Source organism: Callithrix jacchus, chromosome 11, assembly GCF_049354715.1.
Source record: "Callithrix jacchus isolate 240 chromosome 11, calJac240_pri, whole genome shotgun sequence".
Taxonomy (NCBI): domain Eukaryota; kingdom Metazoa; phylum Chordata; class Mammalia; order Primates; family Cebidae; genus Callithrix; species Callithrix jacchus.
Window position 1 is genome coordinate 104,098,707 of NC_133512.1, and position 27,579 is coordinate 104,126,285.

General features: G+C 53.7%; 2 protein-coding genes across 5 annotated transcripts; one reads left to right on the plus strand and one right to left on the minus strand.

Annotated features, from left to right (window-relative positions):
• Positions 1–18,269, plus strand: EPHA1 (EPH receptor A1). Its single transcript, XM_002751881.7, has 18 exons — positions 1–136; positions 1,133–1,200; positions 7,037–7,318; positions 8,568–8,970; positions 9,208–9,363; positions 9,676–10,020; positions 10,489–10,616; positions 11,007–11,157; positions 11,414–11,510; positions 11,713–11,771; positions 12,554–12,679; positions 13,558–13,743; positions 13,880–13,941; positions 14,048–14,254; positions 14,395–14,544; positions 14,868–15,061; positions 17,598–17,753; positions 17,840–18,269. Exons 1-18 carry the CDS (start codon positions 55–57, stop codon positions 17,916–17,918), a joined length of 2,931 nt encoding a protein of 976 aa, XP_002751927.2. The 5' UTR covers positions 1–54; the 3' UTR covers positions 17,919–18,269.
• ZYX (zyxin) lies at positions 18,260–27,579 on the minus strand. Of its 4 annotated transcripts, none has more exons than XM_035254519.3 (10): positions 27,515–27,579; positions 27,145–27,364; positions 26,485–26,684; positions 26,246–26,338; positions 25,621–26,130; positions 20,939–21,059; positions 20,621–20,790; positions 20,354–20,532; positions 19,377–19,497; positions 18,260–18,764 (listed from the first exon to the last, which is right to left on the minus strand). In XM_035254519.3, the coding sequence occupies exons 2-10, from the start codon at positions 27,350–27,352 to the stop codon at positions 18,660–18,662; spliced, it is 1,707 nt and encodes a 568-aa protein (XP_035110410.2). In that variant the 5' UTR covers positions 27,353–27,364; positions 27,515–27,579; the 3' UTR covers positions 18,260–18,659. The 4 variants fall into 4 exon arrangements, with proteins under 4 accessions (XP_035110410.2, XP_035110409.2, XP_078199708.1 ...); XM_035254518.3 differs by having other exon boundaries at positions 27,145–27,367; XM_078343582.1 differs by lacking the exon at positions 26,246–26,338.

The window sequence follows — 27,579 nt, forward strand, 5'->3', positions numbered from 1 at the left end:
AGTCCCTCGCGACCTGGCCCTGCTGTCCGGGCCACTGTCCCAGGTCCCGGCGCCATGGAGCGGCGCTGGCCCCTGGGGCTCGGGCTGGTGCTGCTGTTCTGCACCCCGCTGCCCCCGGGGGCGCGCGCCAAGGAAGGTACCGACCCCCGCCCTCGCGCCCCCGCCCCTTCCCGGGGCCCGGCCGGCACTCCCCTGCAGGAGCCGGCATTCCTCGGGAGGCCCCGTTCCCCACACCCCTCGCCAGCTCCCTGGCTGTGCCCGGCTATCGACTGGCCAGGCCCATCTTTGGTCTTTAACCCCAAGCCGCTGCTCTCCCGGGTCAGTCACCCCCACTCCCGCAGGGGGAGGGAGTTCCTGACTCTTGCCAGGAAGCAGCACCTGCCCCCGCACCCCTGCTGCATTCCCAGGCAGTCCCAGCTTCAGGTGCCCACCCCAGAGACCTGAGCCCTTGAAAGTTGAAGGTGGGAAGTCGCCTCCTACCAACCTAGGCCAGGGACCTAGAGAGACCTGCCTCCGGGAGAAGGGTTAGGACTGACGCCACAGGGGCTCCCAGTTGTCGGAGTGGAACCTTCCACGTGAAAGCTGGAACACCCCCTGCCCTACTCCCCACCGCACCCCCACCCCCACCCACACTTCCCAGGCAGGCAGCTGTGCCTCTTATCCCCATTTGACCGCTCTGATCACTGGCCAGATCAGGCCAAAGCAGGCTTCTGACAGCAGAGATGAGCTTCCCTACCGATGAAACCCCTTCCGAGGTCCTGGGTCCACCCCTGCCCACTTCTTCCTGACCTCCACCCGTTCCAATTCTGCAGCTGATGGGTGCCACAGACTGCAGCAGCCTTGGTGACTGAGCGCCTTGTGGGGCTGCTCTTCCTGCATTGACTTAAGTCAAAGACCCAACACTCCAACCCTTGCCCCATTCTGCCTTCTTTCCTTCACAGGCAGAAAGAGGAGTGAAATCCCTGGAGCTCTTCACTCCTCATTCCTGAGCCCTTTTTCTCCCCTAAGCCTCAGGAAGTCACAGCTTTTAGGAACAGGATGTTGCAGCCTGGGGCTAGGGCCCCAGAATGGAGAATGTGGGCTGCAGGGGTCCCTCCTCCCCCAGAGGTGATAGTTTTCTCCCCACTTTCAGTTACTCTGATGGACACAAGCAAGGCACAGGGAGAGCTGGGCTGGCTGCTGGATCCCCCAGAAGATGGGGTAAGTGTCAGGGGAGGGAAGGATCTTGGAAGAGTAGAGGTTGGAGGCCAGTGGGGAATGGGGTGGAGAGGTGGGTGGAGGAACAGAGAAAAGAGCAGGAAAAACTGGAAGTGTCTCCTCAGGGAGGGGGAGAAGAGGCTGAGTCAGAGCCTCCTGAATGGGACATGGGGTAGGGGGGGGTCAGACTTCACCCCAAGAAGAATACTTGAATGGCCTGGCTCCTCCAGTGAATACTTGGGAGTACTGTGAATACCAACTGATGCTTGTGAGTGGGAGATGAGCTCACATCCCCGGGGAAAGAATGTGCCATCCTGAGGATGGTTGAAGGCTGAGGCCAGTGCTTTGCTGGGGGAGGGACAGAAAAGTCAGAAAAGCATCCTCAATCTGAGACCCATTCATCCCAATGAAGTTGCACTGATAGGCTTCAGGGGGTGGGGAAACCCCATGAAAGTGTATTCTAAATTCTGTATATGTATGTGAGCATTTTTTTTCTAGAGAGGCCAGCCAAAGCTTTCATCAGATTCTTCAAAGGGTCTTTGACTCCTCCAAAGTTAAAAGCTGCTCCCCTAGAGGGTTCTGAGCCCTTAGCTCGTCCTCTGCACCTCCTCAGGCAGACTCCAGGCACACCATGCATTCCAGCTGTTTGAAAGTGTCAGAGCTTGTTCCAATTCCCTTCCTTCCTTGGATGTTCCTAAGACCCGGTGAACAGGTTGTGGGGTGAGTCCCAGAGAGCATATTCAGACTCAAATGCAGAGAGCACCTCTGATGGTGTAAGAAAAACCAAACTCAGTTTCTTCCTACTGCACTCTCAAAACAGATCACTTCTGTAACCCGTGGTCACCAAAATGTGTGTGGGGATTCCTCCCACCTGCAGTAAACACTAGCTGAGTGTCCTCTACTCTTACTGAGTTCTTACACTGATCACTGGCCAGGTCAGGCCAAAGCAGGCTTCTGATAGTGGAGGTGAGCCTCCCTACCCACGAAATCCCTTCTGAGGTCCCTGGTTCACCCTGCCCACTCCTGGCTCACAGAGGCAGACTCCTCCTGCCCTCCACCCATTCCAATTCTGCAGCTGATGGGTGTCCCAGGCCGCTGGAGATAACCTGGAGACAGCCTCAGGTTGAGGGCTCAGCCCCACAAGATTGCCCCACTGTAGACATCAATCACAAGTAACAGGTTGTCACCTATACTTCTGTTCCATCAGCAGTAAACTGGTTTACCTGACCCCCTCCTCAGGTTCAATTAATTTGCTAGGATGGCTCACAGCACTCAGGGAAACATTTTCTTACATTTACGGGTTTATTATAAAGGATGTTACAGAGGATACCATGAACAGCAGATGCAGTAACTGCATGGGGCAAGGTGTGTGTGAAGGAGGTGAGCCACCCTGCAGGAACCAAATCATGCTCTGTGGTCCAGAAGCCCTAAACCCTGTCCTTCTGGGCTTTTATGGAGGCTTCAATACATAGGCGTGATTGATTAGATCATTGACCATTGGTTCTCAGCTCAACCTTCAGCCCCTCTACCTTCTCTGGAAGTTGGAGGTCAGGCTGAAAGTCCCAACTCTCCAATCACAGCGTTGCCTTCTGCCAACGAGCCCTCCCCCAGCCCAGTCTAGTTCCCTTCCCCATCAGTCAGCTCGTTAGCATATAAAAAGACATTTGTCACTTTGGGGATTTTGAGGCTTTAGGAGTTGTTTGCCAGGAAATGAGGACAAAGACCAGATATATATTTTACAATTCACAGCACCCTTTCTGCCAGCAGCACGGCCGGCCACAGAACCTCAGGGGGCTGCCTAAGCCACTGGAGCATCTACAACTCTGGTTCTGGAATGCCTTCTCTCAGGGTTTCATTCCTTACCCAAGTTCTTGAGACTTCAATCCAGCCTCTGTTTCTGATGTCAGGGTTACTTGCTTTCTTTCCCTCTGGGTCCTACAGTCCTGGTTCTGTTCTCTGTTCTCCCACAGAGTAGCCTGTAATTAGAGCTAACAGACTAAACCACAGTGGATCCTCCAGGAGGGGCCATTTTGAAGATCTGTATTAGACCAGCCCTAATAGGTGACTTATTTTATAAACCAGCTAATCACCCACAGTGATAGCTGCAGGTCCATCTGCTGGCACCCATGGGCCTTCCTTGGGCCCTTGACATGTCCACCCAAATAACTCTTCCCTAATTGGACTGAATGGCAGTAAGACCTCTTTCGAAGCTCAGGCAAAACAGTCCTGCATGCTAGAAGGGCAAGGAGACAACCAGCAGTCACATACTCTCACTATCTACCTTGTCCCCCTCCTCCTCCCCATCTTTTCAACACACACACACACACACACACACACACACACAGGCGTTGAGGTCCAGAATGCACCCATGTGGCAGCCAGCAGCGCCTGAGTGATAAGCAAAAAGATCCTGACTGCTGATCCTGGACAGCAGGTGTTTGGGTCCAGAATGCTCCCATGTGGCAGCCAGTAGCGCCTGAGTGATAAGCAAAAAGATCCTGACTGCTGATCCTGGACAGCTGGTTCTCCCCCATCTGTCCCTGCTGGAACTGGGAGCAGCAAGTCACAGCTGGGAACATCTGCTGCTCCTGGCTCCAGCTGCAGCGGCAGCAATCTGGCTAATGAACTGCACATTAACCACCCACCACCCTGTCCACCTGACCCTCGCCATGCCTTCCACTTGGGCCTCCCCAGCACAGCCTGCCTTAGGAGCAGACTCTTGGTGCCTTTTTCATTCCAGCTTCCTTGCCTTTTAGACACCCCTTGCCCAATCTTTGAACTCCCTAACATAATGCAGAAATATGTACCTCACAGCAGCTTCTATTTCTGCCCCACCTCACCCCAAATTTTTTAATTTTTTTTTTTGCATTTTCCCAGAGGTGAGGGTAGAAAGGAGGACCCCTGCATTATCATGGAATGGTAAAAAGCCAGGGAAATTGAACTTTCTAAGACCCTCAATCTATTCTGCATTAAATTATGGGGTTGCAACAAAAATATCAATAGAGCTTTCTCTGACAGGAAATACTTAAGAATGGTTGAGAAGAGTTTTTGAAGAAGAAAAAGATGGGAGACTTGTCTGATGAGCAGATATCAGAACTATCAGCTGTAACTAAAACATATGGCTTGCACAAGATCACTCAGTTAATGGAACAGAATAGAAAGTCCAAAACAAACCCACATATATGAGATTTTGGTATATGATAGCATTGGAATTGCAAATCAATATGGAAAGTAACAACTAGTAAATAAACAACAATTAAACATTAGTAATTTTTTAGTAAAAAGATAAAGATGTATCTCTCCATTATACACAAAATTAATTCTAAGGAAACTAAAATCTAAACCTAAAAGCCAATCTATACAAATTTTAGGAGAAAGTATAGATCATTATAATCTTGAGACAGTAAAACTTCCCAAGACAAATATACAACCCAGAAATCATGAAGGGAAAGACTATAGATGTTATTATGTAAGAAATGTACACTGTATGTCACTATCAAAGACATCATTAGCAAAGCTAAGAGGCATGGCAGACAGGGAGAAAATATTTGAAACATACATTTGAAGCAAATGATTCATGTCTATAATATGTTAAAAACTCATCCAAATGGATAACAGAGTATCAGGCAAAGGTTATAGGCAGACAATTGCATAAACATACAAATAGCCAATGAACAAAAGAGGAATATACAACCTCCTTCTCTAAGAAATGTAAATGAAAACGGTGAGAAGCTGCGTTTTGACCTTAGGATTGGCAAAAAGGTTATTATTATTCTATGTTGATGAGGTTTTGAGAAAATGACCCCTCTTGCATTGCTGGTGGAAGTGTAAATTGATAAACCTTTTTTGGAAGACAATTTGACCGTTATAAAACTTGTAGTATGTCTACCCTTTGATGTAATGGTTCCATGGAAATCTTACATTAATCTGCACATGATTTCTTAAAAAAAATAGAAGCTGTCTAAATGTCCAATAATAGGTGAATAATTAAATAAATTATGGCCTTCACTAGGATGGAGTATTATTTGTGGATTGCTAAAAAAATAAAAGTAAGGTAGCTCTATATACACTTGTGGCTATCTTTCAAAAAGTTATTATTTGTGAAAACGGAAAGTAGGTTACAAAATAACCCTTGTATGATCCCATGTTAAAAACAAAACTCAGAAACATTCAGAAATTTCTCTGGAGGCATTGAAAATGGTCTGGAAAGTTTTGCTACAAATTGTTGCATGGCTGCCTCTGAGAATGAGAGTGGAAGGGTAAGGATGAGGGAATGAAACTTTATTCTGTGTAAGTCTTTACTCTGACTTTTCACAAGAAGCACACAGAAATGTAATAATTAAGAGCATGAAATCTGGAGCCTGGGGTGCCTGGATCATGTCCCAGCTCTGCCTCTCATAGCTGAGTACCTTGGCAAGTCACTTGACCTCCCTGTGCCTTAGTTTCCTCGTGGAAAGTGCTTAAAACTGTGACTGGGCCATGGTAAGCATTATGTTAGTGCCTGCCATTAATATTAAGAAATTTAAGAGTTCTTTTCATATAAAAGAATTTAACAGCCTAGCCAACATGGCAAAACCCTGTCTCTACTGAAAACACACAAAATTAGCAGGGTGTGGTGGTACATGCCTGTAATCCTAACTATTCAGGAGGCTGTGGTGGGAGAATCACTTGAACCCAGTAGGCAAAGGTTACAGTGAGCCCAGATTGTGCCACTGCACTCCAGCCTGTGCTAGAGAGCGAGACCTTTGCCTCAAAAAAAAAAAAAAAAAAGTTAGCCGGGTGCGGTGGCTCACGCCTGTAATCCCAGCACTTTGGGAGGCCAAGGTGGGTGGATCACGAGGTCAAGAGATCGAGACCATCCTGGTCAACATGGTGAAACCCCATCTCTACTAAAAATACAAAAATTAGCTGGGCATGGTGGCGTGTGCCTGTAGTCCCAGCTACTCGGGGGTCTGAGGCAGGAGAATTGCTTGAACCCAGAAGGCAGAGGTTGCGGTGAGCCGAGATCGTGCCATTGCACTCCTGTCTGGGTAACAAGAGCGAAACTCTGTCTCAAAAAAAAAAAAAAAGTTAAGGGGTGCAGACTAGGCAATATATAACAAGAAGTCCAGCCAAATCTGTCAATTGTTGATTTTGATAATGGCTGTATCTGAAATATTGGAGAGGGTGAGAATCCCCTATACAGTTCTGTGCTTTTTCTTACCCTCCAAAAGCTAAGGGGTTTTAATAATTAAAAATAAATCTTGGATTGGTTGTGGTGGCTCACACATTTTGGGAGGCCAAGCAGGAGGATGGCCTGAGGCCAGGTGTTTGAGATCACAGCAAGATCTCATAGCAAGACCTCATCTCTACCAAAAAATATATATATATATCCCAGTGTGTTGGCACACACCTATAGTCCCAGCTACCTGGGAGACTGAGCCCAGGAGTTTGAGGCTGTAGTGAGCTTTGATTACACCACTGCACTGCAGACAGAACACCCTGTCTCTGAAAAACAAAAAATTCATAAATTTCTCCTGTACAAACAGGAGGGTTTTGTGAATGAGCTTTGCCATGGGGGTACCTGACAGCTCTACTGATAAAATAACCGGACTAAGTTAACTGAAGGGACCAGTTTCAACTAGGGATGTTAAGGGACATTTGTCTTGCCCATCCTATATCCAAATAAATCCCCAACCCTAAACAGTCTACTGTCCTGGAGCTGAAGGGTGGGGAGAGGCAGGCCAAGTGGCATGAACTTGAGGGGCTCTGACACCCACTGCTTCCCCATCAGCTCTAAAAACCAAGGGTTTGGGGAGCAGGTGATGGTTTGGTCCCTGACTCTGGTTCCTTTCTTGCAGTGGAGTGAGGGGCAGCAGATGCTGAATGGGACACCCCTGTACATGTACCAGGACTGCCCAGTGCAAGGACGCGGAGACATTGACCACTGGCTTCGCTCCAATTGGATCTACCGCGGGGAGGAGGCTTCCCGTGTCCATGTGGAGCTTCAGTTCACCGTGCGGGACTGCAAGAGTTTCCCTGGGGGAGCCGGGCCTCTGGGCTGCAAGGAGACCTTCAACCTTCTGTACATGGAAAGTGACCATGATGTGGGCATTCAGCTCCGACGGCCCTTGTTCCATAAGGTGCTGCGTCCCTCCATGCCATCTCAGTCCTGGTGCAGATCCCTGCCTGGCTCCTTACTGGGTGCCAGAGAAGGTGGCAGAGACAGGAAGAGGGTGCAGAGGTAGAATCATGAAAAGAATTTGGCACTTGAGGGCTGGGCATGGTGGCTCATACCTGTAATTCCAGTGCTTTGGGAAGCTGAGTTGGGAAGATCCCTTGAGGCCAGGAGCTTGAGACCAGCCTGGGCAACACAGCAAAACTTCATCTCTGCAAAAAATTAAAAATCACCTAGGCATGGTGGCCCATACCTGCAGTCTCAGCTACTCAGGAGGCTGAGGCAGGAGGATCTCTTGAGCCCAGGAGTTTGAGGCTGCAGTGATCTGTGATCGTGCCGCTGCACTCCAGCCTGGGCAACAGAACAAAACCCTGTCTCTAAAGGAAGAAAAAAAAAGAATATAGCATTGGAAATCAGAAGGGCTAGATTTAATTACCTTTTCTTTTGTGGCCTGACTTTGGGAGTGTCATTTAACCTATCCAGCTTTTGTTTCGTAGTCATAAAATAGTGACAATAATAGGGCTAGCTGTATCTATTTTAGAGGCTTTTATAAGCATCCACTAAGATCCCAGGATGCCACAGTGGAGGAGGGAAGTGTAGCACAGAAGTGTTTAGACTTTTCCCATCAATGCCCACAATGTTCATATGCAACACACTCCCATAGTATCGCTGGAGTCACGTAGAAGACAGTTCCTTGCAGGCTAGCACTCTAATGCATCCCTTTCTTTCCTACTCAAGAAAACATACTGGGATGTGGAAATATCAGGAGCATTTTATGATAGAACGTGCTCTTGTTTCTTTCCAAAGAGAAAATGTTGTAAAGTTTGTTCTAGTAATAAATTGATGCTCTATAATTGATCATGTTATTGGCACTGGGTTTGGGAATGCCTCTGAATAGTAGAAATTTTATGGACTGTAGAGTTGCATTGCCTAGCCCCATGACCTGGTAGCTGTGTGGTCTTGTATAAGGTCTTTAACTTCTATTAGCCTTGGTTTCCTCATCTATTAAGTAGAGACAATAAGCCATCCTACCTTATAAGAGGATTGCTTGAGCTCAATAGCAGAATGCACATAAAATGCTTAGCCTGGCAGCTCACATATACAAGGCTCATTGTTCGTGGTTGTGTAAAGTATTAAGCAAACGATTGTTTCTGTTATGTGGGAAAGAAGCAGGACTTTGGCATCACTCCCCTTTCTTTCCCGCCTCTACCCAGGTAACCACGGTGGCTGCAGACCAGAGCTTCACCATTCGAGACCTCGCATCTGGCTCCATGAAGCTGAATGTGGAGCGCTGCTCCCTGGGCCACCTGACCCGCCGTGGCCTCTACCTTGCTTTCCACAACCCGGGTGCCTGTGTGGCCCTGGTGTCTGTCCGGGTCTTCTACCAGCGCTGTCCCAAGACCCTAAATGGCTTGGCCCAATTCCCTGACACTCTGCCTGGTCCTGCTGGTTTGGTGGAAGTGGCAGGGACCTGCGTGCCCCATGCGCGGGCCAGCCCCAGGCCCTCAGGCACACCCCGTATGCACTGCAGCCCTGATGGTGAGTGGCTGGTACCTGTGGGACGGTGCCACTGTGAGCCTGGCCATGAGGAAAGTGGCAGTGGCGAGGGATGCGCTGGTAAGAATGGAGGTGGTGAGAACCTGGGGAACCAGTCGGGAGGATTGCAGGAGTGCCCCGGCAGGGAAGGAGGCCAGTGCTCCATCTCTGTGGGTTTTCAACTTGAGTGTCCCAGAGCAGTGGACACACACATGCAGAGATGTTTCTAGTAGAAGGGATTGCGGCAGGAAGGGGTGGTGGTGGTTCTGCCTGTAAAAGCATATACGGAACCACTGCTCTGCTGCATTCTCTCTCCAGCCTGCCCTAGTGGCTCCTATCGGATAGACATGGACACACCCCATTGTCTCACATGCCCCCAGCACAGCACAGCTGAATCTGAGGGCACTACCATCTGTACCTGTGACAGCGGCTATTACAGAGCTTCTGGGGAGGGCCCCCAGGTGGCATGCACACGTGAGTCCAGGGTGTGGGTCGTGGCCATCTGGAGGGAGGGGCTGGATCTTTCCTGAGACTTTGTCAGGGTTGGATTTTTCCAGAGCTTGTCAGATATTGGAGACAGTTCAGGGTGTCAGGCACTTCTAGTGGCTGCCCTGGTCCCCTGCTCTCCCTAGAAGAATGCAGAGATATAGTCAAACCCAGCAGAAATCAAATCTCCCCAGGAGGACTTCAGAGGACATCAAGGACTGGGTGATGGAAGAGGCCAGGGATCAGCAGCTTGGGTGACAGCAAGGTCGGCTCCTACTGATGGCTCCTCTTCTCCCACAGGTCCCCCCTCGGTCCCCCAAAACCTGAGCTTCTCTGCATCAGGGACTCAGCTCTCCCTGCATTGGGAACCCCCAGCAGATATGGGGGGACGCCAGGATGTCAGATACAATGTGAGGTGTTTCCAGTGCCAGGACACAGCACAAGACGGGGGGCCCTGCCAACCCTGTGGCGGAGGCGTGCACTTCTCTCCAGGGGCCTGGGGGCTCACCACACTTGTGGTGCATGTCAATGGCCTTGAACCTTACGCCAACTACACCTTTAATGTTGAAGCCCAGAATGGAGTGTCAGGGCTGGGCAGCTCTGGCCATGCCAGCACATCACTCAGCATCAGCATGGGGCATGCAGGTGAGAGGCTGGGAGGGGCTGGGACAGGGACCTGGCGGAGACAGAAGGGCTTAAGACCACAGGGACAAATGGATGGGCAGGAAGCAATTGAAGAGTTTCAAAGGAAGCCGGGCGGGTGGTTCACACCTATAATCCCAGCACATTGGGAGGCTGAGGTGGGCGGATCACAAGGTCAACAGATCAAGACCATCCTAGCTAACATGATGAAACCCCATCTCTACTAAAAATACAAAAAATTAGCCAGGCGTGGTGGCATGGGCCTGTAGTCCCAGCTGCTCAGAAGGCTGAGGCAGGAGAAGCTCTTGAATCCAAGAGGCGGAGGTTGCTATGAGCCAAGACCGAGCCATTGCACTCCAGCCTGGGCAACAGAGTGAGATTCTATCTCAAAAAAAAAAAGGAAAGAAGGAAAAGGTACAAAGGTTATTTCCTTTTCCTTCCATATCCAACCTTATTCCTCCGGATCCCCAGAGTCACTGTCAGGCCTGTCTCTGAGGCTGGTGAATAAAGAACCGAGACAGCTGGAGCTGACCTGGGCAGGGTCCCGGCCCCGAAGCCCTGTGGGGAACTTGAGCTACGAGTTGCACGTGCAGAACCAGGTCAGGATGCTACTGAGAGATGCTCCAGTGTCTGTGCCCGGGCACATGCCAACATTCCTAGCATGGAGTGTGGGGTGGGAGGAATCCACCTGAAGTCCACTGTGTGGCTTTCTCAGGACAGAAGTCTCTGAAGAACCCCATCCTAACCATTCTCATGTGCCCTGATCCTCTAACCATCTCATGTGCCCTGATCCTCTAACCATCTCATGTGCTCCAATCCCTTCGACTGGAAACATCTCTGCATGTGTGTGTCCGCTGCTCTGGGACACACGGGCTAAAAGCCCACTGAGACAGAGAGCATATGCCCCTCCCCACATGCTCTCATGCTGTCCATCACATCCACCTGCGTCTGGCTCAGTACTGCCCACTTAATGCAAGTCCAATCCACAGGACAAAGAATGGCACCAGATGGTTCTAGAACCCAGGGTCTTGCTGACAGAGCTGCAGCCTGACACCACGTACGTCGTCAGAGTCCGAATGCTGACCCCACTGGGTCCTGGACCTTTCTCCCCTGATCATGAGTTTCGGACCAGCCCACCAGGTAGCGTATGTTGTGTTCTGCCCCAACACACACACTTCTCGCCCCACTGAGGCAACTCAGCTCCATTTCCACGTAGCAACCTTTCATCTTCCTCTACACACATGCACACACACTCCCTTCTCCCACGGGTAGGGGACAGACACTGACCCAACACTCCCTGAGACCTGACCCTAGGTGTACCCCGGGCCCTGCCCTTTAACCCCCTCCCTCCTATGGACCGTGAGCCCCCACACTTCTCACCCCTTTGTGCCTACAGTGTCCAGGGGCCTGACTGGAGGAGAGATCGTGGCCATCATCTTTGGGCTGCTGCTTGGAGCAGCCTTGCTGCTTGGGATTCTTGTCTTCCGGTCCAGGTGCCAGTTCCTACCCCCTCCCCAACCATCAGCCCTGGGTCAGAAGCCCCTGACCGCAACCCCAATTACCCTCCCAGCACCTACTGCCAAAGCTCACACCCATTCTGCACTACTTCCCATTTCTGGGGAAGATTCAGCCAGAGCCCTTTAGACCCCTGAGGTGGTCCTGGGGCCCTAAGGGGCTTGTCCCCAACCCCCACAGGAGAGCCCAGCGGCGGCGGCAGCAGAGGCAGCGCGACCGCGTCACCGATGTGAATCGAGGTGAGCCGTGTGCACCTGCATATGTTTCTACATGTGTGTGCACACCTGTGTGTGTGTGTGTGTGTGCATTGGGAGGTGCCACTGGGAAGGGATCAAGGGACCCACATTTGCTAGGCCACCTCTGGGGGTGCACGTGGGGTTTGTTGTCCCCAGGACTCTTGTGTTTTGCTACCTAATTAACTCTGGTTAATTAACTTTGTACTGACAGCCCCCCAGTGGCTCTGATGCGATTATCTGTTAGTGTCCATTAGCTGCTGCTGCTGCTGTCTTGTCACTCTGGGCAGCCGCTCTGGGCAGCCCTCCCCATCCTAGGGGCCCAGGGTGGAGGATGATTGACGTCCTCCAAAGCTTGTGAGCTTCCTGCTTGTCACATCATTAGGTGCCCCACAGAAGGGAGAGTGAGTGGTCCATCCAGGCCGCCGGGGTAGGAGCCAGGCACGGCTCTGTCTGGGAATGTGAATGAGGTGCGACCGACCGGAGCAGTATGGGGACTGGACGCTGAGAAGATTGGGCAACTCAAGCAGCTAATATTCTCTTCGGGTGTGGATTCTAGCCACCACCCTGGACCTTGTGGATTGAGGACAGGGGAGCTTTGAGCACAGACAGGGAGAAGAGAGGCTTCATTGCTAAGGATAGACTTTCTCCCACCTCAGCCATAACAGGAGTCTCCTTGGGAAACGGAGGTGTGGAGAAGTGTGAGGTCTGCTGCTGGCCCCTCCTCCTCACCCTCACACTCTTGAGCCCTGATGTCCATACTCCCTGACCCCCCTGTTCCCCCATAGAGGACAAGGTGTGGCTGAAGCCTTATGTGGACCTCCAGGCATATGAGGACCCTGCACAGGGAGCCTTGGACTTTACCCGGGAGCTCGATCCAGCGTGGCTGATGGTAGACACTGTCATAGGTGAAGGTAATCCTGCCATGCATCGCAGCAGGCCCCTTCTGTGGGGCAGCACAGAGCCACTCTCAGGCCCCTTCCTTCCAGCACCTCCCTGGGGAGCCCAGCTGGCTTCCCTGGCCCAAGAGTTTCCAGATGCACTCACTCTCTGCTCTGCTCTGTATCCTCTTTGAACTATTGTGTTCTTGTTTAAAACTCCTCATCAGCTGTCCTGGAGCAACCCCTGCCTCCTACACACTTGTTTCTCTAGTTAGGGAGTTTCTGATAAAGGGCATTAAACACATCATCTTCAGCCATGGAGGTGTTGCTGTGCTGAGGGTCTGGATGTTCTCTGATGATGCCCAAATGTAGGAGTCATTCCCTCCCTAGGCTGGCATTCCACCCCATCAGAGGTCCTATGTCCTTGGGCTACCCTAATCCCTTGGGTCACCAGAGGAAATGGATCTCAGCAGAGAACAAAGCTTGGCGTTGTCCTTGCCAATTGTGCAGCCAAGCCAGGCAAGCTGGGATCAGAGGAGCTCACAGAAGAGAGGTGGCCATAGCCAGCGTCCATGCCACTTGGGTACTAGCCCCAGACTGGCTTGTCCTTCATGAGCACGGCCCAGTTCCACTGCACAGGGCTTATTCATCCTGCAGTTACCGAGCACCTATGGTGAGCCAAGAACTGTCCAAGCACTGGGAGACAGTGGGGACTAGGTCATGGCATTGCACTCCAACTCCAGATTCTGACCTTCCCCAGGAAGGACAGCCCACGCCCTGTCCCAGGAAGGGCACTCCGCACTTCTGATTCTCCAGAAAAGAAAAGGGCTGGAGGACTGGAGGGGTTGCTGCCTGCCCCCTGGGGAAGCCTGGCAGTGTATCAGGCCACAGCCTGTTTTCTTTCTACCCAGGAGAGTTTGGGGCAGTATATCGAGGGACCCTGAGGCTCCCCAGCCAGGACTGCAAGACTGTGGCCATTAAGACCTTAAAAGACACCTCCCCAGATGGTCAGTGGTGGAACTTCCTTCGAGAGGCGACCATCATGGGCCAGTTTAGCCACCCACACATTCTGCATCTGGAAGGCGTCATCACAAAGAGTATGAGGAGCGGTCTCCCTCAGCTGGGGACGGGAAACGCAGGAAGGAGTGGTGAAACCACTAAAATAGAGGGAGGGTGTGAGGCCAAGGGCAGGAAGCCTGGTTCTGAATGTGATATGTGTGCTCTGTGTCTCAGGAAAGCCCATCATGATCATCACAGAATTTATGGAGAATGGAGCCCTGGATGCCTTCCTGAGGGTGAGGAGGGCAGAGGACCAGCTGGGGAGGGGAATGCACCATGTCACCCTGGGCACTGAGAGGAGACCCTGCCCATCCCCTGACTCACCCACCCACCCTGCTGCAGGAGCGGGAGGACCAGCTGGCCCCTGGGCAGCTAGTGGCCATGCTGCAGGGCATAGCATCTGGCATGAACTACCTCAGTAATCGCAAGTATGTCCACCGGGACCTGGCTGCCAGGAACATCTTGGTGAATCAAAACCTGTGCTGCAAGGTGTCTGACTTTGGCCTGACTCGCCTCCTGAATGACTTTGATGGCACGTACGAAACCCAGGTGAGAGCCCGGTACAAATTGAATGCACATTCCCACTGCACCATAATGTGCTAGTCATACAGTCACGTGTATATAAGCACAAAGACTCGTGCTCAGGTGGACGCCATAACTTTCCATCCCTGACCCACGTGCCTTCTTAGGGAGGAAAGATCCCTATCCGTTGGACAGCCCCTGAAGCCATTGCCCATCGAATCTTCACCACGGCCAGTGACGTGTGGAGCTTTGGGATTGTGATGTGGGAGGTGCTGAGTTTTGGGGACAAGCCTTATGGAGAGATGAACAATCAGGAGGTGAGCCCCAGAATAGTCTTTCTCATCTCATCTCCAACTCACACCTGTCTCCTCCCAAGGTCCTCCCATGGCCTTTTCCTGCAAACATATTTATTTATTCATGACCCATGGTTTTTCTGTACTCCTGGCCCTTCTGGTCCTTCACCTCATGCCCTGCTTTCTTTACTCCTCCCACGCCGATCCTCTCACTGTGATCTTCCCCTCTTGGTCCTCCCACCTCCTCCCATCCTGCCTATGAGCAATTATCTTGTATGAACATCAGTTTCACATCGGCCTCCAGGTTAGCTTGCTACTCTAGAGCATCCTCCCGTCCCACCCTGCAGGTCATGAAGAGCATTGAGGAGGGGTACCGGTTGCCCCCTCCCGTGGACTGCCCTGCCCCTCTCTATGAGCTCATGAAGAACTGCTGGGCATACGACAGTGCCCGCCGGCCACACTTCCACAAGCTTCAGGCACACCTGGAGCAACTGCTTAGCAACCCCCACTCCCTGCGGACCATTGCCAACTTTGACCCCAGGTAACCATGCAGGGGAAGGACTAGGGAAACTGGAGACAGCTCTGGGAGAGTGGAAATGGGCATTCAGCCATATCCTCCGAGTGCTGGGCCTGGGGAGCTCTGGACCAAGTCCAGTGTATGAGGCAAGTCCAAGTGTATGTGCCCTTGGGGAGAGCCCAAGAGGTCAGCTTTAGATTACTCATATTTGCAGAAAATCAGTTACAGCTGGGCCTCAGTTCCCTCACTTCACCTGGGCTGCGGGGGGAGGGTCCCCATCTTTTCCCTTCCCAGGCTGCCTCACCTAGGACACTCATGGAGCCATCCTTGCCAATCCCGCTGTGTTGTGCTGTGGTCCAGTCTTGGGATACATCCCCTTCCATAGAACTATTTCTGCGTGTGGAGGAAAGGGTCATCCATTCATGACGTTTGGAGGACCTACTGGTACAAGCTGTTTGCCAGACATTGGTGATACAGCTGCATTTTTTTTTTTTTTTTTTTGAGACAGAGTCTCGCTCTGTTGCCCAGGCTGGCATGCAGTGGCACAATCTGGGCTCACTGCAACCTCTGCCTCCCGGGTTCAAGCAATTCTCCTGCCTCAACCTCCCGAGTAGGTGGGACTACAGGCATGTGCCACTGCTACACCTGGCTATTTTTTGTATTTTTAGTAGAGACGGGGTTTCACCATGTTGGTCAGGCTGGTCTGGAACTCCTAACCTCGTGATCTGCCCACCTCAGTCTCCCAAAGTGCTGGGATTACAGGCATGAGCCACCGCACCTGGCCAATACAGCTGCACTTTTGACCTGGTACCTGCTCCAGGGAGCTTGGGCAGCCAGGCTGGGGTGGGGTAGGCAGGAGCAGCCTTGCAAGATTTGGGAAGGCTCCTGGGTCACATGACTAGTCTGGGAGGAGCTGAGGGCTGGCAGTTGCAGATAGTGTAGGATGACTGCAGCAGTGGGTTTGTGATTAGCCATGAGGCTGCAGAGACAACCAGAGTCTACGCAAAGAGGGCCAGCCCTGTTGAGAAGCTTGGACTTTACCCTGAGTGCAGAGAACCAATTCTTTTTTTATATTTTATTATTATTATTATTATTATTATTATTATTTGAGACAGAGTTTCACTCTGTCACCCAGGCTGAAGGCCAATGCCGTGATCTCGGCTCACTGCAACCTCCCCTTCTTGGGTTCAAGCGATTCTCTTGCCTCAGCCTCCCGAGTAGCTGAGATTACAGGTGCCTGCCACAATGCCCAGCTGATTTTTGTATATTTGGTAGAGACCAGGTTCACCACGTTGACCAAGTTGGTCTTGAACTCCTGACCTCAGGTGATCCACCCACCTTGGCTTCCCAAAGTGCTGAGATTACAGGTGTGAGCCACTGCACCTGGCCAAACCAATTCTTAAAAACTGTCCACAGGAGAGGATGTGGTCAGAGTTGCATTTTACCAAAAATACGGATGGCCTGAATGTAGAGAATGAACTGATGGGCAGGAGGTGGGGGGGCTCTCGTGGGGGAAACAGGCAAGGCTGTATTTAAGTGCTTTGCTGGGTAGCCAGCCTGGCCAACTGGCCTCTGCATCCAATCACCATACATAACCTTGTTTCTGTTAGAAAACATGCTCTAAGTTCCAACTTTTGAAACTATCTTTTAGAGCGCAACTCCCTTGTACACTGGAGACTGCATGTGCTAATCTTTCTGGAATGCTGGATATTCTTCCCCCAGCAGATTTACTTTGCTAATGGTTTTTGGCTCTGGCGAGCTTTAGTACAGGAACACTCATTGTATTGCGGGTGTCAGAGTGCAAGAATAACAGCCGACATTTGAAGGTGGTGAGGAAGGACTGCTCCCAGAACTCAAGAGGCCGCTATGGAAAAAGGCAGGACCACACCCAGGTGTCAGGGCCTCTGCTCCCTTACCTTTGGCTTCCTCTCAGATAGGAGACTTCCATGTCTTTTTTTTTTGAGACAGTCTCTGTTCCCCAGGCTGGAGTGCAGTGGCATGATCTCGGCTCGCTGCAACCTCCATCTCCTGGGTTCAAGCAATTCTGCATCAGCTTCCTAAATAGCTGGGATTACAGGCGCCTGCCACCACGCCCAGCTAATTTTTGTATTTTTAGTAGAGATGGGGTTTCACCGTGACCCAGGCTGGTCTCAAACTCCCGACCTCAGGCTACCCACCCGCCTCAGCCTCCCAAAGTGCTGGGATTACAGGCGTGAACCATCATGCCCTGATGAGTTCCATGTCTTAACCTGCCCCTAGTTAGGTGCCCAGAACAGCCATTTCAGCAGGAGACAGGCTGGTGGTCCACTTCTGTTGGGGCCTCCCAGGGCCTTCCCTAGGTCTGTCGACATAGCAGGACTGCCAGCCAGCTGCTGTTGTGAGCACACCAGGAAACAGGCCAGGAAGTGGGCTCACAGATAATGGTGGGGTGAATCCACAGTCTAGATGATCTCTGTGCCCAGACACCGAACTTCAGTGCTGGCTGCTGATGCTCAGAGGCTGAGGTCAACCAGATCAGCCCCAGTACCCCCGCAAGGCTGACGCAGCCTATGTCCCACAGGGTGACTCTTCGCCTGCCCAGCCTGAGCGGCTCAGATGGAATCCCGTATCGGAGCGTCTCTGAGTGGCTCGAGTCCATACGCATGAAACGCTACATCCTGCACTTCCACTCAGCTGGGCTGGACACCATGGAGTGTGTGCTGGAGCTGACCGCTGAGTAAGGAGCTAGGGCTGTCTGGGCTGGGAGGACTGCGGGGGTGGAGCCTCCAGAGACTCACGGCCTCCCCTGTTCCTTGCCCACAGGGACCTGACGCAGATGGGAATCACAGTGCCCGGGCACCAGAAGCGAATTCTTTACAGTATTCAGGGATTCAAGGACTGAGCCCTCCTCTCACCCCACCCCCAATCAGGGAGCAAGGAGCAAGCATGGGGCCAAGGTCGTTCCTGGTCACTCCCTGTGTCCCCTTCCACAGCCTACCCGACGTAGGCTATAGGTGCTGCTCCTGCCCACTTTTGGAACGCTGCTCTGCACCCCAGAAACCTCTTTGTTTTAAAAGGGAGGTGGGGGTAGAAGTAACAAGGTGATCATTACAGGGAGTTGGGGGCTAATACATATACACACATACACATATATATTTTTGTACATAAACAGGAACTGATTTTCTGCCTCCATCCCACCCATGAGGGCGGTAGGCACGTTACAAAAGAGCCAACTACTGAGAATTCTGGAAAACAAGGTTTTTTATTTGTAGCTATAGCTACAACCTGACAGCACAGGGGAGGGTGGGGACGTCCTGGAGGGAGTACAAAGGCTGCTCGGGGGCCGGCCGAGGGTGTGGGTGCAGCAGTGAAAGCAGCAGCACTAAACCTGGTGCCCCTCAGGTGGGGTCCTGGAGGACGGTGGGCAGTCCCTCCGGGATGGGCGAGGACTACACCCCAGGGTGGGGAACTCTGCACCCCTAGGCCACCTCGGGCCCAGGGTCAGTGCACCTGGAATGCTAGCATGGGGCTGGGAATGGGAGGGGCTAGACATCAAAACAATAACTGAGGTGGGAGTAGATGGTCTCAGTGTGGGTGGTCCACAGTGGGCATGGGCTGCGGTCTGCAGAGGGCCATTCCTCACTCAGGTCTGGGCTCGACCAGTGTGGCACTTCCGACAGAGCACATGACCGTCCAGGGGGAAGCAGCCATTGTCATCTGCCTCAATCGACAGGGGCTTCCCACAGTCCTGGGAAGAAAGAAGGGTGAGTGGCACTGGACCGAAGGTCCCTGCCCTGCTCCACGCCACCCCACCCCCGTGCAGCTCCTTCTTAGATTAGAAAGATGCTTCATGGCTCAGAGCTGGTATCATCAAACTTTCCTGCCACACCCAAGTCCCCATCCCTATCCCACTTCCAGTCACCCACTAGGCCCTTCCTACAAGAGGGCAAGCAGTGGGTATAGCTGCTTCCAAGGCGCATGCTCCTCTGCCCACCACAGCCCTAATAAAATAGAAGTTTGGGGGCCTCTCCCATCCTGCTTCACCTCCATTTGAAGCTCTCAGGTCCTGACTCCCCATCCCCTGCCGCTGTAAAACACCATGTCCTTCCCTCCTATTGGCTGGTCCCCTTTCTTGGCTTCTCTATGACTCAAAGTGACCTCAGACGCCCCCCCCCAGCCCCCTTTCCTGCAGTGGCAAGAAGCACTTGGGCAGGGCACATGGGGGTGCTACCATGAGCCACCCTGAAACTCACAGCCCTGTTTGCTAAATGCTGGTGATTTCCACCACCCAGTTAGTAAGCAGCATCTCCCACCACCTCCCGGTCGGAGCCAGCCCAAGGGGCCCAGAGGGGTGGCTGACCTCACACTTGTAACACTTCATGTGGAAGTTCTTGTCCAGGGCAACCACTCGCACGGTCTCATCTCGGCCAGGCTCAGGCATAATGGGCTCCGAGCAGACGGAGCACCTCGGGGCGTACTGCCTGGGAGGGGCAGAAAAGGCCTGAGGTTAGCCCAGGGGGGCCAGGGCCTTCAAACCCTGTGTGCACAAGCAGAAGCTAGGTTGTGCAGCAAAGAAGGGGACTTCTCTGCCCTGCGTCTCTAGGTGGAGGAAGCTCACCGGAAGGGCCTAAGACTGAGCCACCATATCTGGCCCTCATCAAAGGGAATTTCTTGCCTCACCAGTCACTCTCCCACACACCAGCCACGGTCCATCCTTACTGTCCCATTCACACTGCAGCTCCTGCAGAAAGCCAGCCCTGAAGCACCCCTCCCATCCCATCCTGGTTCTGACCCTAGCCTTCCACCAGTCCTCCCACCTGCACACACCACTGCCTCTGCCCTGTCTGCCTGGCAGTGTGGAGGGATGTGCATCATGGCCACCCCCGGAATCCTGAAAGTGTTTCCCCCAAAGAACCCTCAGAGGTGGGAGTCAGATTGTGCATAGTTCCCACAGCTGCACTGAGGTTCTGCGCGAAGTAGCCACCTTCTAAACACTGTTTCTGTGGAGAAACCAGTATTCCAAATAGCTGATCTCCAAAATAACTTTTAGAACCCAGCCTGTGTGTGAAATGAAGTCACTCCAGCCCACTTCACTAAATGCTGACATACACCCAAAATAAGCCTCAGTGCATCAAGGGTGAGGGAGGGACTAGCCACTCCATGCCCAGGCCTAAAGCCCCCGGACAGCTACATCCAGGTATCTTGGTCCTTGCTCTCTACAGATAGGACATGGGACCAGAAAGCAAGACCAGGGGTTTGGGTTGTCCTGAGGCTGGGGTAGCAAGCATCCAGACTACCAGACCAGGCGTGGCCAGAGCCCAGAAGGCAGGTCCTCACTTGTGGTAGTCAGAGACACAGTGGGGCCGGTTGGCCTGGTCTACGATGAAGGAGGTGCCCTCCAGGGGGCGGGCGCAGACCACACAGGTGAAGCACTGCGGATGGTAGGCTTTGCCCGTGGCCCTCAGCATGCGGTCGGTGATGGGCTGCCCGCAGGTGTTGCACTTCTCCAGGGTGTCCTGAGGAGGCAGCACGAGGAGGTTGGCTAGGAACCAGCATCCCACAGCTGGCTTCCAGGGCCCGAATGCCCAGCACAGCCCGACTCACAGTGTAGCAGCCCTCACAGTATGGCGCCCCCTCCAGGCTGTAGAACTGCTGGCCCTGGAGCTGCTGGGCACACTGGTGGCAGGTGAAGCAGGCGATGTGGAACAGCTGCCCCAGGGCACGGACAGCCGGCTGAGCCCGGGCCAGGGGCTGATGGCATTGGCCGCAGAGTTCTGGGAAGGCCGGAGAAGAGGGCAATAAATAGAAGGAAGTATGAAGGGCTACAAGGGCTCAGCCAGCTCAGATGGGGAGTGGAACCACAGCCCTGGCCCCCACCAGGATGTGGGGCAGGGTGGGGGTGACCTGGTGGGGTGGGCTCACCATTGGCAGCCACCGTCTGTCTCTGAGGATGCTCCATGTCCTGCATTAGCTGCTGAGTCAGCTGCTCCAGCTCCTCCACCTCCTTCAGAGTCAGGGGCCCTGGGGCCCCCGGGGAGCCCACCTGCAATCCCAACACTTTCTTCACACACCTCCCAGAACTCCCCAGGCCAGCCTACCCAGCTTCTTCCGAGGAGGTCTTAGCTCCCAGCTCGTGTCCCAGATGCTCAGGCTAGACCCTGAAAACTTCTCCTTTGTCCCCCCACCCCACCATCCCCAGCACCACACGAATAACAGGAGAAGGGGCTCTAAGCCTGGATCTCGTCCAGCAAGACATTTCCACCTGCTTTGCCCAAACCCCCTGAGCAGTCACAGACAGGCCAGAATAACTGAGCGGACGGAGGCCACACACATAGCAGCTCGGGTCACTGAAGCACCAGACACTCCAGGGCCACGCATCACTCCACAGAGCATGCTCAGACATTGCCCCCATGGAACAGGGGCACTCAATGGCGTGCACACGCACACACACACACCTACCAGGCCTGCCGGCTGCTGAGCAGCCCCTGTCAGCGTGAGGATACAACACAGGCAGGAATTGTAGGTTAAACCCCCAGAGCTGTCTGCAGGAGCCCAGCCCCACCCCCACACAGAGACCCCTTCCCTCAAGTGAGGGGTTTCTGGAGTAGCTCACTCTGGTCCTTCCCCAGCAACCTCAAAGAAGGTCCAAAGGCCACCCCCTACACCAGCCCAACCTCCCATTTGGGGATCCCGGGGACTGAGATGGGGGATGGATGTTAAGGACAGCGCTGCCAGTACCCTGAGAACTCCGGGAGGGGTTGTCTGCTCTCCACCAGCCCCGCCAGGAGACACTCCCACAGGAGCATGTGCACTGGGTGGGTCTTTTCTATGTCTGGAAAAGCCTGCCCAGGACTGTGGCCCCATCCCTGAGTGTGCTACCTGCAGATGCCTTCATTCCCATAACACCTGGAACCTCCATAGCCTCCCTGCTACCGCCTCCCATAGCCCCTCTGCCCTCAGCCCTGGCTGCCCGGCTCATCATTCAGAAGCAAAGAATCCCCATCTGCATCACCTCCCATAGGCATCCCCATTCATCAGGACACTCTATCCAGCACTGTCCCCTCTGCCAGCCTGCACCAATGCCAAACTTCCCTCCATCTCAGACACCTTCCATCATGGGACACCCTTGACCTCACATTTACCTCCAAGACCCTTGCCAGCCATTATCTGCCTCTCCTCTTCCCCATTCACACCTACTACATGAACCCAGAAAAGTTTTAGTTCCCCCACCCCCAACCCATCCCTGGACTTTGTCCTCCATGCCCCAGCCTGGCCCCTTGACCATCTACTCCTGCAAGGCTCAATGTCCCTCCAGGAACCTGCAGCCACCCGCAGCTATCTGGCCCAGTCTCCAACCCCAAGTCACACCACCACCCGCTTCCTGTTTCTGCTTCCAAGCTGCAGAATCAGTGGAGAGATGGCTGAACACTGCAGAGTGAGCTCACAACACTGCAGAGCCCTTGAGCCCTCCAGCCCTGACTTCCCCACCGCAGCTGTTCAGACCTCTCCGTCTCCTGAGCCCCCACCTGCTTCACCCCCTCACTTGCACCGTGACCTCAACACGCACATGGCTGAGAACATGGAAGCCAGCCAGCTTAAGCTCCCTCATCGTCCTTCCCCTCCACACTGCAGCCACCCTGTCCCTGCTGTCTGGGATGCCTCTAAGGGAAGGGGACATCACCAAGATCTCCTCCAGGGCCCGAAGCAACCTGCCCCTCCTCTCCCACACCACTCACCCTCCGTCAGCTGCTTCCCTGGGTTACACAAGTACCTGAGCCCTTCTCACCCAACTTGAAAAAACCACAAACACACCACAGACTCACACTCACACCCTCCCACATATGTACCCTCACACACCACTCACATGCACACACACATACACTCAAATACCACACTCCTCATACATCCACATTCACACATATATACCACACACACACACATCACCCACATGCACACTCACACTCAGATATACCACACCAGGCCAGGTGTGGTGGCTCACGCCTGTAATCTCAGCACTTTGGGAGGCTGAGGCGAGCAGATCACTTGAGGTCAGGAGTTCGAGACCAGCCTGGCCAACATGGTGAAACCCTATCTGTACTGAAAAAACAAAAATTAGCCGGACGTGGTAGCAACTGCCTGTAATCTCAGCTACTCAAGAGGCTAAGGCAGGAGAATTGCTGGAGCCCAGGAGGCGGAGGCTGCAGTGAGCCAAGATCACACTACTGCACTCCAGCCTGGGCGACAGCCTGCACTCTGTCCCACAAAAAAAAAAAAAAAAAAAAAAAAAAACCACACCACACACTCACATATATATACTTATATACACACCACTTGTGTGTATATGTGTGAAAGTGTGTGCACCACATTCGCTTGTGCACATAATTTACACATATTCACAACCACACACCATACACATCAGACACCTCTCACACACACACCTTCACACTCACATATGCATACTCATATACACATACTTTCACACAATCACACCACACACATCACACAACCACTCATACATTCATGCTCACACATCCACATACATACACTCACCTACACATATGCCATACCCACACACTCACACACACACACCATTCACACACGCACCACTCATCTATTCACATACACACACACACACACACACACACCACACTCACACCACTGACCTCCTTTTCCCTGCCAATCTTTAAGACCAGGCTCCACCAACAGCCACACTTTCTCCCCACCCACTCATCCTCCGCTCCTCACACTGTGTTCCCACCACGGGGCACAAACGGGCCATCCCAAGACTGTTGCCAATTTCCCAACAGTCTAATCTCTAGCCTTGAGTCCTCATTCCCTCCAACGCCCCCGCTCAAGAGCTCAGCTCTCTTCTCCAAGTGCGCCCTGACTCTTCTTCCTGCACCTCCCAGTCCCTGCTCCCTGCACTCCCTGGGAAGCTCCTCAGCTCTGACCCTGACCCTTCGGTGTCACAGTGTCACTGCGCCCCACCACCACACCAGACGTCCCTGGCCCTCTCCTGAAACCTGGCCCGGCATTTCTATCTGAATGACGGCCCCAGCTGAAAGTCCTCTTGGGACCTGTTGCTCAACCATGACAGCTGGACCCCACCTCTTCCCGTCAAACCATTTCCCCTTCTGGACTTCTCTATTTTGTCAGCAATACTATCGTCCACCCATACCCCCAATCTCCAAATCACCCGGAAGGTTTTTTTTTTCCTGCTCCCCACAGCCTTGTCTTCCAATTGCTCATTGCTTGCTAAGTCTCTGAGGCTCTGCCTTCCCAACAGCTCTGGCACACCGTGCTCACGTGCGGGGCTGATTTTTCATTGCAACCAATGTTACTATTGCCCAAGAGTGAACACACACACAGCACTGACTTCCCTGGAATACACCTCTCTGCTGGTGAAACTTTCCAGAAAGCTTCCAAAGACACTGCTGTCACCAGCCCTCCTGACCCACCCCACACCTACTCAAAAATGACTCTCCAGTGCTCAAGAGCTCCTTCGTGAGCCACTTCACCTCCTACTCCCTCCAGCCCATTTGCCTCTCCAAGTAGAATTCCATCATTTTCCCACAGGAACCTTCCACTTTCTGTTCTCCAAACATCCCTTTCCTCTCTGGATTCTTAAGTCCTGCCCATCCTTCGAAGCCTTTCCTAACTTGCCAGGCCCCGAGTTGACTCCCGGGTCTGAGTGTCGGGAGTCCCTGCAAAGCTCACTGGCCCCTTGTATTTTTTCCTATGCTGTGTCTGAGGGTATGCAGACATCCACACTATCAGTATGGATGGCTGGACTGGATGACCATGAGAGTCATCTTAGTCACCAGAAATTGGACGATCTTACCTCCTGAACTAGAAGGCAAGAACCATTGTGTAATTACGGCTTTTCTATTTTGAGTATTTATGTGCTAGATACAGAACCCAACACTCTCTAGGTATTAGCTCACCTAATCTTCACAACCACTGTATGGAGTAGATAATGCTAAAGATGGAGAAACTGAGGCTCAGGGTTCACCTGACTTGCCCAGTCTAAGGACTTGGGAGAAGCTGAGCCAGGAATTCCATCCTAGGTCCATCTGACACCTGAAGGCTGAGCTTCTTGCAGAGATCTTCCCTCTTGTGTCCCAGTCTCCTGGGCACAGAGCACAGTGCCTGGAACTTGGTGGATGCTGGCTCAGCCCATGTTTACTGGGGCTGACTTATCTCCAAGCCCTCGGGCAGAAAGAGTGCTCAGAGGAGCAGGGAGATTAACACGAGAACCAAGAATGGGAAAAACCAAGGTGGGACTGGTGATCTCATCCCTCCCTTTAACATTCTGGGACAAAGTCACAAGGAAAGGTCCACCAGATCCTCCTCCTCCTAATCCAGAGCCTGTGCTCTCTGCGCCCTCCCAGTCAGGCCCCACCCAGCAAGGCCTCTCTTCTCCAGAGGAGCATTTTCTTACCATTGTTTGTTTCACCAGGCTAACCCTGCAGGATAAGAATTCCTATCCCACCAGCCCTATGTCCATTCTGACTCTCCAGTCACCTTCGTGCTGATGCTCTGGCTCCTGACTCAGTCCCGCCCCAGTGCCCGGGTCCCAGCCTTGTCCTACCAGCATCCCTCACCTGGTTTTGGTTCTGAGCCGGTGGGGGCACAGGGTGCTGCTTCTCCTGCACTCGGGGCTTCTCCCTCTGCTGAGCATAGGTGAAGCTGGGAGGTTGAGGGGTGCCTGTGCCAGCAGAAATAGCTTCGGAGTGCCCCAATTTTTGATTCGGCTGTGACCCAGGTCCACCTGGGGCTCCAGGACTAAACTTGGAAGCCACAGGAGTAAACTTAGGAGTCACTGGAGAAAACTTAGGGGCTGGTGCCGGAGATGGGGCTGGGGAACCTCGGGGTTGAGTGTTAGCCAAAGACACAGGCTGGGGCTGGACATGAACCTGAGGCTTAGCCTGGGGCTGGGGCTGGGGTGGAACAGGGAACTGTGTCTGGCTCACAGTGGGAGCCTGGGGCAGAGGCTGGGAGCTGGAAGGGGCTTTCCAAGGAGGCAAGGGTGCTGTGCCCCCGGCTGTAGGCTTAGTACTGGACTTAGAAACGAATGGAGTAGCCACTGGTGGGGGCACATATCCAGATGACACCTGCAAGGGGAGGGAGAGGGAAGAGAGATGCAGTCAGGAGAACACCATCCTCCATAGCTCTATCCCCAGTCTCTCTGGCCTTGGACCCTGCTTTTCCTACTCTCTGTTCCCTTACCCGGGCTTTGAAAGGGTCATTTTTGGTCATGTCATCCAGCAGTGAGGACAAAGAGTCGATCTCCAGGTCAATACTGCTCACCTTCTCCCTGGGCTAGAGGGTCAGAGGTCAGAGCACCTATTCCATGCCTCCACCCCCCCTCCCCCAACAGGGCAGAGGTGCAGAGGAGGTAAGAAGAAAGGACCTTCTCCTCTCGTTGGGGGTGTCCTGGTGCGGCCGCCCGTCCCAGGTCTCCATACCTGTGGTGGGAGCGGTATGGGGGCTTCAGGCCCTCCGTCCTCCTCCAGCGGAGGCGGCGGGGAAGGGAAGATCTCCTCCTCCAGAGGCGCAGGGGGAAACGATTCCTCGATGGGGGGAGGGGGCGGCGGGAAGGCACCTCCCAGAGCACCCTCTGCATCGTCGCCATCCCCAGCGAGGGGAGGTGGGGGTAGGGGAAAGTCTGGGGTAGGAAGAGGAGAGACGTCGGCCGGGGTCCGTCTACCCTCACCCAAGCTCGGTTTACCACTCTAACCCCTGACCCAAGAACTCTTGGGGGTCCCGGAGCGTGTGGGAAAGCAAAAAAGGGGCACAGGGCACCCTGAGAACACCGGGTCAGGAAAGGCCAGGGGCATGGCGGAGAAGTGGTGCAGCTCCCGTTACACTTCGGAAAACGGACCCGGAGGGTAAGATTCGTGGCCCACATTCCCGCCTCCCACCCCCAGGCGGGGGACTTGGAACGGTCCCAGGAGCCCTGGCTCCCAGCCACGAGCTCCACGATGAGGTAAGAACATCTGCTCGGGACAGGGTGGCTGCGCCCAGCCCCCTCGGCAACAACCTTTCCAGACATCCCCAAATTCCCGAAACTACTGCCCCCCACCCCGGCGCCTGCCGAGGTCCAGTCCCCAAGCCCCGCTGCATACCTTCCGGGGGAGGCGGGGGGACCTCGCCGACCCGGCCCATCTGTGCGCGCTGGGCCCCAGGCGCCGGGGAAGGCTCGCTGTCCCCAGGCCGGAAGGGATTCACTTTGGGCTTTGGGGCCACCACAGGGCCGAACTTCTTCTGCGGGGCGTAAAAAGCCGGAGCCGAGACCGAAACGGAGATCGCAAGAGACGGGCGGGGGGCCGCCATGGCCAGGCCGGGCTGCTGGGGTGGGACACCGGGTTACGCAGCGCCGAGTCCGGTTCAGGAGCCCCCGGCGGTCCCAGCTGCTCTCGGCGACCCCCACGCGCCCCCTCCCGGCGCCCCGCACCCCCTCTCCGTGGGGCCGCCCGGCCGCTCCCAGCGCCTCACCGCGGGCCGGAGCGTGCGCGCCGCGTCTCGGGTGGCCGCCTCGGCGCCGGGTCCGCGGATTCTGC

What these genes read in the sequence shown, in the direction of transcription:
- EPHA1 (XM_002751881.7), top strand. Translation starts at nt 55, where the DNA reads ATGGAGCGGCGCTGGCCCCTGGGGCTCGGGCTGGTGCTGCTGTTCTGC. An exon ending in TGGATCCCCCAGAAGATGGG is followed by an intron (nt 1,201 to 7,036) that starts GTAAGTGTCAGG and finishes CCTTTCTTGCAG; the next exon opens with TGGAGTGAGGGGCAGCAGAT. An exon ending in AGACACTGTCATAGGTGAAG is followed by an intron (nt 12,680 to 13,557) that starts GTAATCCTGCCA and finishes CTTTCTACCCAG; the next exon opens with GAGAGTTTGGGGCAGTATAT.
- ZYX (XM_035254519.3), bottom strand. Translation starts at nt 27,352, where the DNA reads ATGGCGGCCCCCCGCCCGTCTCTTGCGATCTCCGTTTCGGTCTCGGCT. An exon ending in CCCCCCGCCTCCCCCGGAAG is followed by an intron (nt 26,685 to 27,144) that starts GTATGCAGCGGG and finishes TTCCTACCCCAG; the next exon opens with ACTTTCCCCTACCCCCACCT. An exon ending in TGAAGTGTTACAAGTGTGAG is followed by an intron (nt 18,765 to 19,376) that starts GTCAGCCACCCC and finishes CTTTCTTCCCAG; the next exon opens with GACTGTGGGAAGCCCCTGTC.